The 15,356-nt window shown below is 44.1% G+C and overlaps 7 protein-coding genes across 7 annotated transcripts; 4 read left to right on the forward strand and 3 right to left on the reverse strand.

Annotated features, from left to right (window-relative positions):
• Positions 1 to 1,147: 1,147 nt before the first annotated feature.
• On the reverse strand, positions 1,148 to 3,029 carry Bfra_011637 (putative lariat debranching enzyme protein; the record flags this gene model as incomplete). The annotated part of the gene is made up of 3 exons (XM_037341963.1): positions 1,148 to 2,761; positions 2,816 to 2,917; positions 2,976 to 3,029. The coding sequence occupies 3 exons, from the start codon at positions 3,027 to 3,029 to the stop codon at positions 1,148 to 1,150; spliced, it is 1,770 nt and encodes a 589-aa protein (XP_037188043.1).
• A 285-nt stretch (positions 3,030 to 3,314) lies between these two features.
• On the forward strand, positions 3,315 to 3,905 carry Bfra_011638 (putative rnase p rpr2 rpp21 snm1 subunit domain-containing protein; the record flags this gene model as incomplete). The annotated part of the gene is made up of 1 exon (XM_037341964.1): positions 3,315 to 3,905. The coding sequence occupies one exon, from the start codon at positions 3,315 to 3,317 to the stop codon at positions 3,903 to 3,905; it is 591 nt and encodes a 196-aa protein (XP_037188044.1).
• Positions 3,906 to 4,552: 647 nt separating this feature from the next.
• Bfra_011639 (putative zinc finger protein zpr1 protein) lies at positions 4,553 to 6,105 on the forward strand (the record flags this gene model as incomplete). The annotated part of the gene is made up of 2 exons (XM_037341965.1): positions 4,553 to 4,753; positions 4,807 to 6,105. 2 exons carry the CDS (start codon positions 4,553 to 4,555, stop codon positions 6,103 to 6,105), a joined length of 1,500 nt encoding a protein of 499 aa, XP_037188045.1.
• A 476-nt stretch (positions 6,106 to 6,581) lies between these two features.
• On the forward strand, positions 6,582 to 7,569 carry Bfra_011640 (putative arsenic resistance protein; the record flags this gene model as incomplete). The annotated part of the gene is made up of 2 exons (XM_037341966.1): positions 6,582 to 6,901; positions 6,957 to 7,569. The coding sequence occupies 2 exons, from the start codon at positions 6,582 to 6,584 to the stop codon at positions 7,567 to 7,569; spliced, it is 933 nt and encodes a 310-aa protein (XP_037188046.1).
• A 610-nt stretch (positions 7,570 to 8,179) lies between these two features.
• Bfra_011641 (putative rna binding protein) lies at positions 8,180 to 10,986 on the reverse strand (the record flags this gene model as incomplete). Its single annotated transcript, XM_037341967.1, has 2 exons — positions 8,180 to 9,390; positions 9,441 to 10,986. 2 exons carry the CDS (start codon positions 10,984 to 10,986, stop codon positions 8,180 to 8,182), a joined length of 2,757 nt encoding a protein of 918 aa, XP_037188047.1.
• A 333-nt stretch (positions 10,987 to 11,319) lies between these two features.
• Bfra_011642 (uncharacterized protein) lies at positions 11,320 to 12,485 on the forward strand (the record flags this gene model as incomplete). Its single annotated transcript, XM_037341968.1, has 2 exons — positions 11,320 to 11,996; positions 12,059 to 12,485. The coding sequence occupies 2 exons, from the start codon at positions 11,320 to 11,322 to the stop codon at positions 12,483 to 12,485; spliced, it is 1,104 nt and encodes a 367-aa protein (XP_037188048.1).
• Positions 12,486 to 13,830: 1,345 nt separating this feature from the next.
• Positions 13,831 to 15,044, reverse strand: Bfra_011643 (putative ankyrin repeat-containing protein; the record flags this gene model as incomplete). The annotated part of the gene is made up of 2 exons (XM_037341969.1): positions 13,831 to 14,894; positions 14,960 to 15,044. The coding sequence occupies 2 exons, from the start codon at positions 15,042 to 15,044 to the stop codon at positions 13,831 to 13,833; spliced, it is 1,149 nt and encodes a 382-aa protein (XP_037188049.1).
• Between the last annotated feature and the right edge of the window lie 312 nt (positions 15,045 to 15,356).

Raw genomic sequence — 15,356 nt, forward strand, 5'->3', positions numbered from 1 at the left:
TCGGACTCGAGTAAAGAAAAGGGGGTTCACACGAATAAATTTTAGAAAAGAGAACAATTCAATCATTCATTCAAGCCCTCAAGGGTTTTCTTTCATGTTTTAAATATTTCACGTACGCCAGGATGCTCACGGCACATTAGTCCCACCTACGCATGCAGACTTCAATGAAAACCATCATTGGTTTATCGACCGGACTTTTAATTGATATACGGTAAGGTACTTTTCCCCATAATCCAGGACAACGCCAAGGTAGCCAAGGGCTTGACCCTGCAGCAGACCATATAGAGGATTACAATGCTTTCTTTCCCTTTCCCGGTTGTGCATATGCATTTCTCTTCCTTTGGTGGCTTTCTGGGGCTGGATATGTTGTAGAACGGGGACATCAAGACCATATGATTTATATCGAGATATGTGTTGGCTACCGGGCTTACCGAAATCGTTACGCGTTGTTTACTAATCCGGAATGCATGAAGTTATATTCAATTCAAGATTAAATCCTGGTATAAATCATTGAAAGTTTTTTAAAGAGACTTCCTCAAAAACTGGAGAAGGGGGGTACTTGACTCGAATATCATTGTCACCTTTTTATTCCGTGTACACCGCATCTATTTATAAACGCCACATGACAGCGGAAAGGTAGATCAAGGGACCAAAGTTGGTGGATCTAACAGATCTTTGTAAAACTTCTACTCATTAATCATTTACCAGTCCCATGGAATTGGTCGTGAAGATCCGGTCGAGAAAAACACTTAACGGCTTGTGATCAACGCATAGACCGAATAAGATTCGAAAATGTCCAATTTGGAGTAAAACCCATTCTAGGGGTCTTACCCCGGACTATTTGAGAATGATAATGAAACATTCAAGACTCACACCGACTAATTGTGTAGTACTGGCATAGGTTAGCTATGTCGGTCTCTTTTTCAATGCATGATCTGATATAGACCCGAGTGGTCTACTGCACATATTAAACACGATATACCGAGAAGTCGCCACATAATGCTCGACATCTGTAACGCATTGCATCAACATCACATAAAACGGCAATGCACATTGTACCTCAAGCAATGATTGCTGTAAGACTGCGATTTGCGAGCGATGAAAGCAAGTGGGGTATCTTATCATGTGGAACTTTTGTAACAACAAATTAATGCCAACCACCTCTTCCTCTGCCCCTACCACCCCCTCTACCACCCCCTCTACCACCCCCTCGATGTCCACGTCCTCCTCCAAACCCTCTTCCGCCACCTCTTCCACCTCGACCTCTTCCCCCTCCTCTACCGCCAAATCCTCCATCTCTTCGTTCTTCCGCCGGCAGAGGTCCATTTTGCATTCTGATCTGCTTTTCCTCATCGGAAGCGTAGAATTTATTTTCTATTCCGAGGAGATCGCAATATTCTTGCATTTGAGGGTTATTGTATTCTACCGGGCCTTCGTTCACAATTTCTGGCATGCCCTCAAAGAAAGGTGGTGCTGTGATTACGAAGTTCGCAGGAATCTCTAGTTTATTTTGCTGAACAATGTGCTCATCGACCCATGCTTGCTCTTTTTCAATCAGAGTTCTATAATGATCCTCTCCCTTATCCTCGGGAAACTTGCTTGCTTTATCCCCTAGAATTAGGCCCGTGTTAAATGCTCGTGTAATAGCTAACCATTCCGGATCATATTCAAACTTTGGTTTAGCTCGTAGAGAAGATGTCGAGGCTTTTTCCGAGCTGTCGTAAGGCTGTACCTCTAGCAGCTGTAGAAATTTACGACCTGGTAAACACTTATCTAGAGCAAGAAAGCGGACTGCTTTGTTTGTGATTTTGGGTGGTGTTGGCTGTCCTGGCTGTACCCTAGGCTCTCGATGAGCCGAGGGTGCTGGTTTTGAGAAAGCAGCTGGTAATTGAGCTCGGATATCAGATGGAACTGATGACGGGATAGATTCTTCTGTGACGGCTGGGGTTTGCTTGCTTTCAGTATCATCCGTTGTGGTATCAACATGCTTTGGTGCGTCCGTAGCTGGTGGGCTATCATCATCATCCATATCAAGGTCAATCTCATCATCGTTATGTGGTACTATAGGCTGTTGCTTTACAGTTGTATCGTTGATTTTGAACGGGGGTGCAGCTTCGGTGATTTTGACTTCTTCCTTCGGTTTCTCCACGGCGTTTGAATTTTGAATAGCCTCGTAAGTCTTCACCGCAGAAAATTTACAGTGTAAATGCGCGGCAAACCAATAAGGTGGCCTTAGACGATCCATAACATAACTCGCGGCCAGATTCCCCAGCGATCCGTCATTCGATTCTCTCTCAAAATCTGGTTTCATATTCCACAACCTCTTCATATCTCCATGCTTCTCAACAGCCCTCGGCCAATCATGACTGATCCCAATATCAACCTGCGTTCCTACTTGTAGTAGCTTTCTGATGTCATATTCGCGAACATGGTATATCGACTTGATATCATCCTGGTTGTATGGCAATCGTTCATAATGACTTTTGTTGTAATTGTAACCCTTCCAAATTCCACTCATACCAGCGATTCGTACCCCCCCTAGTCGTACCACATTTGCAGCTCCCATATAGTAGATGTTCGGCGCAACCCATCCTCCATAATAGAGCTCCCATAAATGACTGCTAGCTTCGTGATTGCCGCCAACGAAAATGGTGAGGTATGGAGCTTTCTTGATTCCGCTATAATATGCGTGAAAATCGCCGATTTCTCGATATTTGACTGGGCATGACATTACTGTAAGATCATTTGCGTTTCTTACTGCCTGGAATAGTCAGCAAGAGAATTCGTTCGAGAATAATAAGGGATTTTGACGTACCTGGAAGTCCCCTCCAATTATGAGAAGATCAACGCCATCCCAACTTCGAGCTTCGCAAGCTTTCTCTATTGAAGAATATATTGCATTGAGAGTGCCATGGCCCTATTAGAAGATTCAGCAGAATGGCAAAGTAGATTGATCAAAATGCCTTAGAACTTACGCATCCCTCTACAGCAACGCGCAAACCATTTACTTCTTGAATCGAGGTAGCCATTTTGGGCAGTCCCTTAGATGACTTCTTGCTGGAATAATTACGAGTAATTATGTAGCTGTAGCTTCTCCCATTACGTAGACAAGACGATTTTTGTAAGCGCACAATGTTTCGCAGATGGTTACTGTTGAGAAATAATTTCATTCCATGTTCATCAGTTCGCTTGCTTGCTTTGGTCTAAGGTTATCTCTCAAGCGCAAACCGAAAATCATAATTTATCATAATTTCTCTTCGTGCAACGCGTCACAACTTCAAACCCCCGACTCTCCATAACACCTCATAAAAACTATGGCAGATTTAGAATTAGCGGCGCGTCTGCAATATTTGAATGAGGCGGCACATTTCCTGGCAACATCGGCACCTACGACATCAAGATATCTAGGGTCGCAACGCAATTCTCTAATGTTTGATCACGAAATCGAACAACCAGATTTGTCAAAACGAGGATCATGCAGTGCTTGCGGGACCATTATGATATTGGGATCCGAAGGCAAATTGAAAGTCAAATCGCAAAGCATTAAAAAGAAGCCAGTTCGAAAAGGAGCAAAAGGCGCCTCTAGTGTGGAAAAGGCGATGGTATACACATGTGGTTCTTGCACCAAGATTACCAGACATCGTTTGGCTCCAGCTCCTGTGGCATCTAGGTCTAAGAATGGTACAGTTCAGCATGGAGCTGTCTCTAAATCCAACCCCTTAGCAGCACAGAACTTGACAACTGCAAATACCATGGGTACACCTTCTACGAATGCAAGTAGCAAGAAAAGGGCCAAGAATCGCAAGCTCGGTGGGCTTGGAGCATTGTTAGCAAAGCAAAAAGCATCACAGACAAGCTCATCTGGGTTCGGTCTTGATTTGATGGATTTGATGAAGAAGAGTTGAACATTCCAAGGTGTCTCTTATTTTTCTTGAAATTGTGATCAAGATTCAATATGCATCAGAATGGGCGCAGACATCGTCACTGTGGGATATCCGTACTGTATACCCAGCGCCATGGTACTGTCACCATGGACATTTCCATCTTTGGAGCCAGATACTCATCGCAGTATTGAGTCTTGGTCATACAAACATGATTCGAATATATGCGGCATTGTGTGTATACTTACCCCGAGAACTTTTAAGCTCTATCCGTCAGAGCAAATTTTTGGATTGACCACATGCTACGACAATGTGTGGCTCCCTATGATGGACGTCAAGTTCTTAGTTCAGTCGCAAGGATCCTATACATCAACAAGACGACGAGAAAACTCGAAATACAAACTCCCCATCACCATATAATGAATTTTCTTGGACCCCTTCATCAATGACAAACCAGACCTTCCACTGCTTTCTCGGGCTTTCAGCCTGACGCCTGATGAGGTAACGCGCCCCGCTAAATTTTTACAACCGGGGTAGAATCTTATCAGACAAATCGAAAAATATAATTTCTCGACCCCTCATAAACAATTGCCCCTCCAACTTTTTACAATCATTCTTGTGCGTCATATTAAATTTACACAAAATTAATCAACAACAAAAATTCAGATATTATGGCCGATACAAACCAAACCGAAACAAAGCCAGACGGTGCTGTCTTCGACGATTATTTTGAAAACTTGGGTAAAAAGGCACAAAATCTTTCAGCCAACGACCAAAAAGATGGTGTCGCAACCAACAGCACATTGGAGTCAGATGAAGAACAGAGAGTAGTGGATGAAATCGAGTCATTGTGTATGAACTGCCATGAAAATGTACGTTCTACAGCTATCTCCATCAATAATATCTACTAATTCTTCACTCTTAGGGAATCACCCGATTACTCCTCACACGAATTCCTTACTTCCGCGAAATTATCCTCATGTCCTTTTTCTGTCCTCATTGCAACTTCAAAAATTCCGAGATCCAATCTGCTGGAGAGATTCAACAGAAAGGATCAAGATTTGAATTGCGCCTCACCACTCTCGAAGACTTCGCCCGACAAGTAGTAAAATCTGATACTTGTACTGTAAAATTCATTGAGTTGGATCTTGAAGTCCCAGAAGGACGAGGTCAGTTGACCAATGTGGAAGGACTTTTGAGCATGATTCTTGATGATCTTGCTCTCAAACAACCAGAAAGAAAGGAGCAAATTCCAGAAGTTTACGAAAAGATCGAAGATGTTATTACCAGAGGCCGAAAGATGCTCGCAGGCGAGGCCTTCCCTTTCAGATTGTCTCTTGATGATCCAGCAGGAAATTCATGGATTGAACCAGACCAAAAGGATGGTGTAGGAAAGCTCGCTAAGGTTCAATATCCAAGAACCCCGGAACAAAATGAAGCTCTTGGTCTCAGTGGTGAACAAGCTACTGAAGCCACAACTGGAGGACAACCTACCGCCGCAAGTTTTGAGGACGATGATATTATCCCCAACGAAGTTTATTCTTTCCCCGCTACCTGTCCTGGATGCACGAGGCATTGTGTCACACACATGAAGATGGTTGAAATCCCACATTTCAAACAAGTCGTCATTATGAGTACTGTATGTGAACATTGCGGATATCGTTCGAATGAGGTCAAGACTGGAGGTGAAGTCCCAGAGAAGGGTAAATGCATTACTCTTAAGGTAGAGAGTCCCGTAGATCTAGCCAGAGATATCCTCAAGTCAGAGTCATGCGCATTGGAATGCCCTGAACTCAAACTATCAGTCAACCCTGGAACTCTAGGAGGAAGATTCACTACCGTTGAAGGTTTGCTTACACAAGTACGAGACGATTTACATCAACAAATCTTCGATGTTGGTGATGCTGGAGAAGGTGGAGATGGCATGGAATCAGAATCTAAGAAGAACTGGAAGATATTCTTTGATGGTATTGACGAGGCCATCAAGGGCGAAAGGAAGTTCACCATTATCCTCAGAGATCCGCTGGCTAGTAGTTACGTACAGAATTTGTATCTGCCGGATGACGATCCATCGATCACGACTGAGGAATATGAGAGGACAGCGGAGGAGGAGGAAGATCTAGGTCTCTCTGACATGAAGACCGAAGGCTATGTAGATGAAGTTGGAGACGAGAAGAGGAGAGTGGAGGCTGAGAAAGCTGCGACGGAGGAGAAAAAGGAGTAAACATCTTAAGATGCTTATTCAAAACAGAAAACGTCTGATTTTTAGAATAATGATATCCACCAACCACAAAGCCTGGCTTACACTACATTTCTGTTTTCTCACCTGCGCGTATGGCGAGTGCCCTGAAATTTCACAAATTTGCATGCTTATGGCGGTTGGTATTTTGATGCCATATTTATTATACCTATGCACTTTGAGACGAGTGCGTAACACGATTCTGTATCAAGGTCTATTCCACTCTCTGAGCCCAACTTGATTGATAGCCGCAGCTACTGCAGTAGCGCAATTAAAGATAGCATTTTGCCCTGGGGGCCCGCTTAAATCAGGTCTACCAATCAAGAAGCAGTGGAATGTCACTAGTACCGGCGAACGCTTGGGCCAAGTCTAGACGAAATCCCCTACAAAGTCTGAGATATCTTCCTACGTATACCTATTTTGCAATTCCTCCTACCACTTGATAGAATAGCTCTTTTCATATGAATCTTTCTTTATATACTCGAAAATTTCTACGGAAAACGATATTTGGAAGATCAACACTTCAAATGAGTCTCCTTACTCCTATCTCCCGGGAGTTTCGAACGTTAGCGCAATGTCCGCAACTTGCCATTGCTGAAGCAGAGGATGATATCGATATCAGAACTAAATATCGACCTTTCTTACTGGATCCTGAAACGGAAGCTACAGACTGGATCTCCCAGTTGGAGTTACACTCTGTAGTTACCCAAGTGGAAGAAAACTTAGCAAAGACTAGCTCTAGACTAAAAGTCTTAGTTCTCTATGGGAGTTTACGGCAACGGTATGCTTTCATTTGCTATGTTTGATGTACAAAACATTTCTAACGAGAAATCAAGATCCTATTCAAAGTTAATGGCTTTCGAGGCTTCCCGAATTCTCCACCGTCTCGGCTGCGATGTTCGAGTGTTCAACCCAAAAGATCTTCCCATTCGCGACTCAGTCGATGCCTCTCATCCCTCAGTCCAAGAACTCCGAGAGCTATCCCTCTGGTCAGATGGCCACATCTGGTGTTCCCCCGAACAACATGGAAATTTAACTGCTGTTTTCAAGAACCAAATTGACTGGATCCCACTTGCCACTGGCTCAGTTCGTCCAACTCAAGGTCGCACGTTATCAGTGATCCAAGTTAATGGCGGCTCCCAAAGTTTTAACGCGGTTAACAGTCTTAGGATTCTGGGAAGATGGATGAGAATGTTTACATGTCCTAATCAGAGTAGTTTGCCGATGGCGTGGAAACAATTCGAAGACGAGGGGGGCGATGGGAGTGGAAAGGCGAGATTACTGCCAAGTGGGAACAGAGAGAGGTTGGTGGATTGTATGGAGGAGTTCGTAAGGTATACGATTATTATGAAGCCTCACTTTGAGATTTTTGGGGATAGATTTAGTGAGAGAAAGGAGAGAGCAGAGAAGGAGAGGAAGAAAATTGAAATTCCTGTGGATAAGATTTGAGGTTTAGATTTCGCTTCAGTACAGCAATTAGAGAATGAGCTTTGAGTTTCTCGTTGCTTCAATGTTTTTTATCGTCCCACTCTTTCCAAGCCAAGCCCGTTATTCTACGCCAGCTGTCCACTCCTCATATCAATCTTGAATCGCCCTCCCCCCCTTCGTTATTACTCTGTTGTGCTTCTCCCACTTCAAGACCTCTCAATACCTTATGACACGTCATTCTCAACTTTACAATCATCAGAATCCCTATTGCCTCATAAATCTATCTTAACGAATGGTGGGCTCCAAAATGGAGAACCAATAACGAATACACGGATTTGTGAGACGATGAGAAAGTTGGATTTGGGGATAAATCTTGAAGTATTGTCTCAAGATTTCGAGTTCTTGTATAGGTGGCTAATCGATATTAAATTACCAGGATGTACACTTTCAATCAAAATCAAATAATTTTTATATTACTTATGATTTGTTACACTTGGAGAGGATCTTACGAGCATGCGCACCCATTGTTGAACGATACAGCATATATAATATCAAGTTCAAAGAAATCAAATTGAAGTCAATTGCTTAGATGTGACCGTAAACGCTATCTATTATTCAGAAGCTCACAATATTACTTCCAATACATGTGTACAGGCGAAAATTCATTAGCTGTACCAGCCCCCATCGTTGGGAACGCAGGCTCATGCCAATCGGTCGAGAATTCATTTCCGCCGCGTGGAACCGAACGTGATAGTCTATATTCGGACGGGTATCCGCCCGGAGCGGTGGATGCACTGGATTCTGTAGCCGGCGGAAGACTAGGCGGAGGTCTACTTGGACCGGAACGCACGCCAAGAGGATTCTTGGAAAAGCTCAACTGAATTCCGCCTTTGGCACTGTTTGGAAGAGACGTCCCGTTCAAGACCCGGAGACATTTTGTGGCGTAGAAAATATCCTCAAATTCGACGTAACACATTGGACCATTCTGCTTGTTTGTAAGGCACAAGCGCTTGAAGCCTTTCTGCTCAGAGAACATTGTCATCAGTTCGTTCGCGGATGTATCGCTCGGAAGGTTTCCCACAAAGAGAGTATTGCAAGGGGAATTTTGTTCCGCTGGTTTCGCCTGCGGGAGATTATGAGGCTGGTAAGGAATGCGCGGACTTTCTTTTTGCTTGCTGACAGATGGACCAAGATCAGTCAATGCACCATCAGGATGATTTCCGATGGGAGATTGAGGCAAAAGAGTAGTTTGATCATGTGCGCTCAATGAACGATTTGGGAGTTCGCTGCTTGTTCCACTTTGGATAGCGCAACTAGGACTCGAATACGAGTGATGATCTTGTCCACCTAAAGAGCCTGATGGAGACGTGGAACCTCTCACTGGTCCTTGCGATTCATCATATAGACCAGAAGCACCACTTTCCACACATTCCATACAATACCAGTAGCCACCAGGAATATTGTCTAGATCGATACAACGTGTATGATAAGAAGCATTGCATCCAGTGCATGATAAGAGAACATCTTTTTGATCTGATTGATCGCACATTGGACACAGTCTTTCTCCTTCTGGATCTTTCATTGAAGCAAGAACTTGTTTAGCCTTATCTGCTACGCCACTGTCGCCTTCTTTGGAGTAATGAGCAACAAGTCTCTCCATAAGTAGCCTTGGATTGGGCAAAGATAGATCCTTCGCTCCAAGAGTATTGCTGATTTGCTTGAATGTATCTTGTAGAGGGACTACATAAGCTTCGCCAAGCGGATTCGATGCGACTACGTGACCATACACCTCTAACGTTACTTGATCTACGATCAATGATCCACAGTCACCATTAATGACACCTAGACAGATATCGTTAGCTATAATCTCCGCCGAAAGATTCTCAACTCACCGTTCGAGTCAGATAAAATTACGTTCCATGCCTGACAGAGATTTTCACCTGGTTTGCCTCCGATGTAAGATTTGCTGTTGAGCATTATACCCTTTCTTGTTCCGCTCACGCCAGATATCATAAAAACGTTAACTCCACTTGTTTTTGGAGCTGCTGAAATGTTCCGAAAGAACTTAGGATTTGTGGGGTCATCCTCCGAATAGAATGCGTTAGGTCGCTCATAGTATCCATCATCAAACTCAATCAAGGCCCAGTCGAGGTAAGCCGTTGCCTTATCTGTTACGGACGACAAATCTACCTTGTGGCCGTTTATGGATGCACCATGCGGTTCAATCAACCCGAGGTCCATTGTTGCCTTGAAATTGGATCTTACGGATGACACTGACTCAATATCCGAAGCCAATACGTCATTCTCAATGTCTTCATATTTCACATCATCAATCCATGGCCACTCTGATTCACTGTCTTCGGAGTCGTCTTCTTCATGCGAAACTTCCGGTTCGTTTGCAATCGCTTCTTGTTCTTCGTCATTCTGCTCCTTGAACAAATGATCCACAGTCAAGCCGTATAGCTTAGAGTCCACACTAATAAGTAGTCCTAGAGTCGAAGTACAATCACCATACCTTACCAATGATCCACACATTGTGAGGAATGAATGGCTCTTGGCAACCACTTGCTCCATTGTGGATTTTAGTTGAGTGGGCGTAGTTTTTGTTCTCCAGTACACGATTTTTAATCGTATCACAGTAGGATCAGATGCTTCTCGATGGGGCTTGCTAGAGAGAAATCGAAATTTGTCCCTCAAGGAGGTATTTATCGGCCAATATTGTTGACGGATGTGCTTACGAGCTAATAACGGGTTTAGGACCTTGAAAATATCATTGGTGCAGTAGATGATGATCGAGACAACTGCTTCCAATTGAGTGCTTCCACATAGACGTAGCTCATAGTTAATACTCCTAGTTTTCTCTTTCAGAAAATTGTTGCCATCAACAGTCCGCTTGAAAAGTTCGACGAGGTGTGTATATCGCTTTTCGAATTCCGGCTCGATTGCTGCACGGGGATAGATATTTTGATTTGTATAAGGCACCCTAAATGGGTCGGCATAATCAATAGTTGATATCTGGGGGTGTTGGACAGTCAAATTTGTTGTGTTAGTGTGAATAGGATTCTGCGAGGTACTCGAGCTGTTTTCCGGGGAGAAGTTGCTCTGCACAATAGAAGGTGCATTAACACCCCGAGAAGGGTTTTGTGAGGCACCTGGGCGATTTTCTGATACGAGGCTCTGCACGATGAGATGATTATGGGATCTAGTGATAGCCCCAGTATGATTTTGCGAGGCGCTCTGGAGACCTCGTGGTGGGGAGCAACGATGGCCTTCTCTTGCTTCATCACCCTCGGATTGGCGATGTGCTGTAGGTGCGTCTGGTATAGAGGTTTGTGGCTCAATGTATCTTGGTTTATTAGCATTGGGGTCGGTGAATGGTTCTTGCCACATGCTGTTCGCCCCCGTTGGGCCGCGCTCAACAAGAGTCTCAAAAGGCATCTTGTCAATAGAGTCAAAGTATATGGAATATCTACTTCGACACGATATGGCTATAGTAGCAGCGAAAGAACTGTTTAAAGATGAAGTAACTTTGGGGAGCGAGGAAAATTCAATTTGCGAGGTTAAAATGAGGCAGTGTTGAGCGGTAAGCTGAGCAATATCCTGCCGCATTGTGGCTTGGGCTGTGCCAAAGAACCCTCCAATCAATACAGTAAAACCAATAAACCAGGGTTACTTATATGTCATCAGCTCTCTCTTGCCATTGTCAGATTATATTTTCCAAGCTTTCTTTTCGAACTACATTCTTTCATCTCAAAAATTACACAGTCCAAAATGCAAACCGCCACACCGTCTGAGAAAAGTTTGATTGCGAAAGATCTTTTCAGTGCTGAAGAAAAGCTCCAATCATTCAGCACATACTTTCAGCTCTATGACTCTTTGACGAGCCCTCAATATGTAATGGTGCAGATAGACCCCCCTGCCCTGAATACCCATGCCGATATTCGAAGCTTGGCTCTCAAATTAAGGGAAGACCCTGAAAACACCCGCGAAGAGTTCCAGAAAAAGGCCTTTCCCCAAACTTCGAAAAATGCAGAGACTGTGAAAGACCAACAGCGTGCCATCAATGTCGCCGTGCAAATCATGTTGATGATTGATTGTTCAGATAAGGATCGCCATCATCAAGGCTACGAGATCGGCGGTTTCCGACCCGTCAGCTGGAATAAGTTGGAGAAATTCACCGACTTTGTCAAAAAGGTCTTTCCTATGGATTTTCACGATCCGGAGAAAGTTCGAGTGGCATTGAGGGAGAAGAATGAGTTGAAATGCTGGAATCTAAAGAAGCGTGCACATGTCAAATTCATCCCGACAGACAACTTAGCAGAGCACCTTCTACATGACCCCCAAGACAATGTTGTCCGACTCTTCCGCCAAACGGCATTTTTAAAAGCTCATCTCCAACTCTCTGCCGGACAACCCCCGGACCTCGGAATCGCTGACAGTCTTAAATTGTGAGACTTCAACAATCTTGAAAGACCTTCCTCGATTAGCTTATTCTAACTTGTGTTTCTAGAGGGACATTACCACCACAACTGCTCCAAGAGACATTGCATTCCTTGCAATACATAATATTCCCCCTAGTCGATAAAAAGTCGTCCGAATTTTTGGGGAAATTCATCAGAGACAAGGAATCGAGTTTCGACCCAGATTGCAGCAACTGTGACACAAACAGTATACAGCCACTGGAAGACTTCGAATATCATTACTGGGGCGATAGGCTTGCCAAGTTGAATCATCTTGTGACACACCCAAGACCGAGTCATCGTATTGGTCGGTGGATACAACGAAATGCTTCGGAGAGAAATGCCATGTTTGTGGCGATCTTGTCACTTGTTCTATCGGCATTGTTTGGATTCTTAAGCGTTATCCTTGGAATATTTCAAGCATGGGTGGCATATATGTCTTGGAAAGCACAGGTCAATGCTCCGCAAGCTCCGTAATACGTTGACGTTAGATGTGTAGGAGGACCTGTGAATTAATGAGAATTGCCTCCAAGGCAACAAGACTTCGACATGTGTCTTCGAAAAAGAATCGATTTGACAGTCTCTTGAAATTGGTGGTGGATGAGAGCGAGCGTAATGGGGGACTCAGTGGAGCAAAGGGGGGTGATGGTTCAGAGGGCGCTGGGGTAATGATGATCGATATTCATGGCAAAATGATGGAGACGTTGAGTTGGGATAAATGAAATCAAGAACCATATTGTTTGAAACAAAATTAAATGCTAGAATCTTTCAACTCAGGATCATACCTTGTCGTATCTAACAATCCGCCAATACCCATCTCGCTACCCCTTTTCCAGGCCCTCTGCCCCACATCTACTTTGCCGGAGAAGCTCACTTGTAAATCGTGAAACTATATATGCTCTAGCGAACCATCTAAGCAAGAACACATAGGTAGAATCAACAGTCTACAATAATTACCCAAATCGAAATCAGGTAGCACGGAAGTGAGACGAGCGCTTTACACCCCTAAAATGAATAGCTTACTCTAGTCCGAAAGGCTCGATGAAAAGAGACCCGATGAGAACTGGCTTTAGGAGTCGATGCAAACTTTAGGTGGAAAATAGATATATGGACAAACTCACATGCGACTCTGATATATGCCCTCGTCCGGGTACTGTGTTTGGATAATACACAGCTTTGTGTTATGACTGACAAATGCACCACATGCATTTTCACTCGCCTGTTATCAACTCTTTCGCGTTCATGATGACTTGAACCATGAGCTCGCATCGCCGATTCGGGGTTATGTTTTGGGCTGGATTAGTCTCTAGAGGGTAGATGGGAAATAAATTAACGTTGTTATATGAATGTTCGTGAACTTTCGAGCTTTCCAAGTCTTGACTTAAACATTCGGTATTCTATGGTTCTGGTCCTCAATTAACCTCCAATGAGTCTCAGTTATGGAGTTAGTAGGTATTATATCGGTCAATCAATGGTCTGGTGGTTAATATATGTCAAGGTTTTAATGTAGCGATTCATGGCTTAGATCATGGAGCCAAAGTGTTTGTACTTGAACAATATTAAACGAAAAGCTTCACCCCTAGCATTAGGCCTTAGGGAAGAGGTGGCTGAGAGAAGATAATTGCTTCGGTCAAGTCCTGCAGATTTAAAGGGTATATACATGAGTTGAAACGTTCCCCTTCCCGACTACAACCTAACCATCGGTCGATTCTGTGAAACCCGTAACTCAAAATCCAAAGCCATACATAACCTCAAATCTAAGATGTCTGACCCATGATCCATAACCCGCGACCCCTAACACCATAAAATCACTCTACTATAGTTAGCCCGCTTGCACGGTTCTGCTATCATCCTTATCATCATCACCGTTGCACGTCTTTTGCGCTTTCGCATTCAAATCAGCGCCACTTGCTAATAACAATTGAACTCCAACGTCGAAGCCCTTTTCAATAGCAATATGCAGGGCAGTCCAGCCCATGTCATCATACGCATCAATGCCTTGCTCCCAATCTCTCTTATCGTATTCCCACAAAAGCAATCGTAAAACACCTTGATGCTGATTCATGGTAGCCCAATACAATGCCGATCGTCCCCGTCGGTCTACATCACTGATGCGAGCGCCGTGGGCAAGAAGTAGACTGACTACAGCTTCGTGCCCGTCTATTGACGCATGAATTAAAGCTGTTCGCATGTCGCTATCCTTTTCATTGCAGTCGATATTGTGTGAAATAAGGGTGCGGACGATCGGCTCGTGACCTCGGCGAGCGGCGATGTGTAGCGGACTGAGCCATCCTTTGCTTTGTGCATCAGCTTTGGGTAATACTGAGGTGGGCTGTTCCTTCGTTAAACTCGATTGACTGGAATCGCTGCAATTGTGCGGTATCAATGCTATGCCCGGATGAATATGCGTTTCATGTTCAGAGCCTTTATGCTGTGCATGATTAGAGCGGGTGGGTGAAAAGACACCTCCTAGGGTCCCATAAAAGTTGAAGCAGTCTGAGCTCATAGGGCTAGCCGATGGCGTCCTTGATGTTCTCAGAGAAATGAAGTCCAAATTAGGGTCGAAATTAACTTGATAGTCGGTTATTGGCGGTGTCGAAAATGAGCTCTGGCTGCCTAATATTAAGCTGTCCATGAAATTGATATCGTCTAATTCTTGAACACCATTATTGGGTGTGTCATTTGGGGAGCCGGCCATTGAACTGCCAGATGTTTGTGCAGAAGTGGCCACCCTGGTGAGATAATCGGACGAATTGGTGCCAAGGTCTATGGAATCTTGAAGGTCTGGGACCTCTATCAGATCCATTTCAGTAATCGAATGAGAATCCCTACTGGATACTGACCGATTGCTATCGTTTAGCGCAAATTTCGATGTTTTGCGCGACTCTGTTTTCCTCATTAGACCGCTGCCCACTGACTGTAGGTTGGTAGATAATGGTAATAGTACTCACGACGAAATTTGCGTTGGGCAATGCGATTCTGTGATCTGCGACGATGAACAGGGTCAATCCTCCATTCAATGTCCACCTCGACCATTGTTGCGACGCAGAAGAAAGCCAACTAAATATTCATCCCAGGCCTCAACAGTCTTGACGTTGTGACCTTAGGGAACCTCAGAACCAATATAGTATTTGCTTGCATTGATCGTTATCGGCCTTGCACCACATTTGCTGACGGGCAGGGGTGATCCTAAAGATAGGCATATAAGATATATTACCCTGGAAATCTCGGAGCTGGATGTAAGATGCTATGCCGGGCCATGACACCGGGTACACTATGGCTATTTGCCGTCCACAATTAATCTCCATTCTAATTGGATGACGAACTTATTGGGAAACCAGAAAAGGT

Source organism: Botrytis fragariae (assembly GCF_013461495.1).
Source record: "Botrytis fragariae strain BVB16 chromosome Unknown tig00000251, whole genome shotgun sequence".
Lineage (NCBI taxonomy): Eukaryota > Fungi > Ascomycota > Leotiomycetes > Helotiales > Sclerotiniaceae > Botrytis > Botrytis fragariae.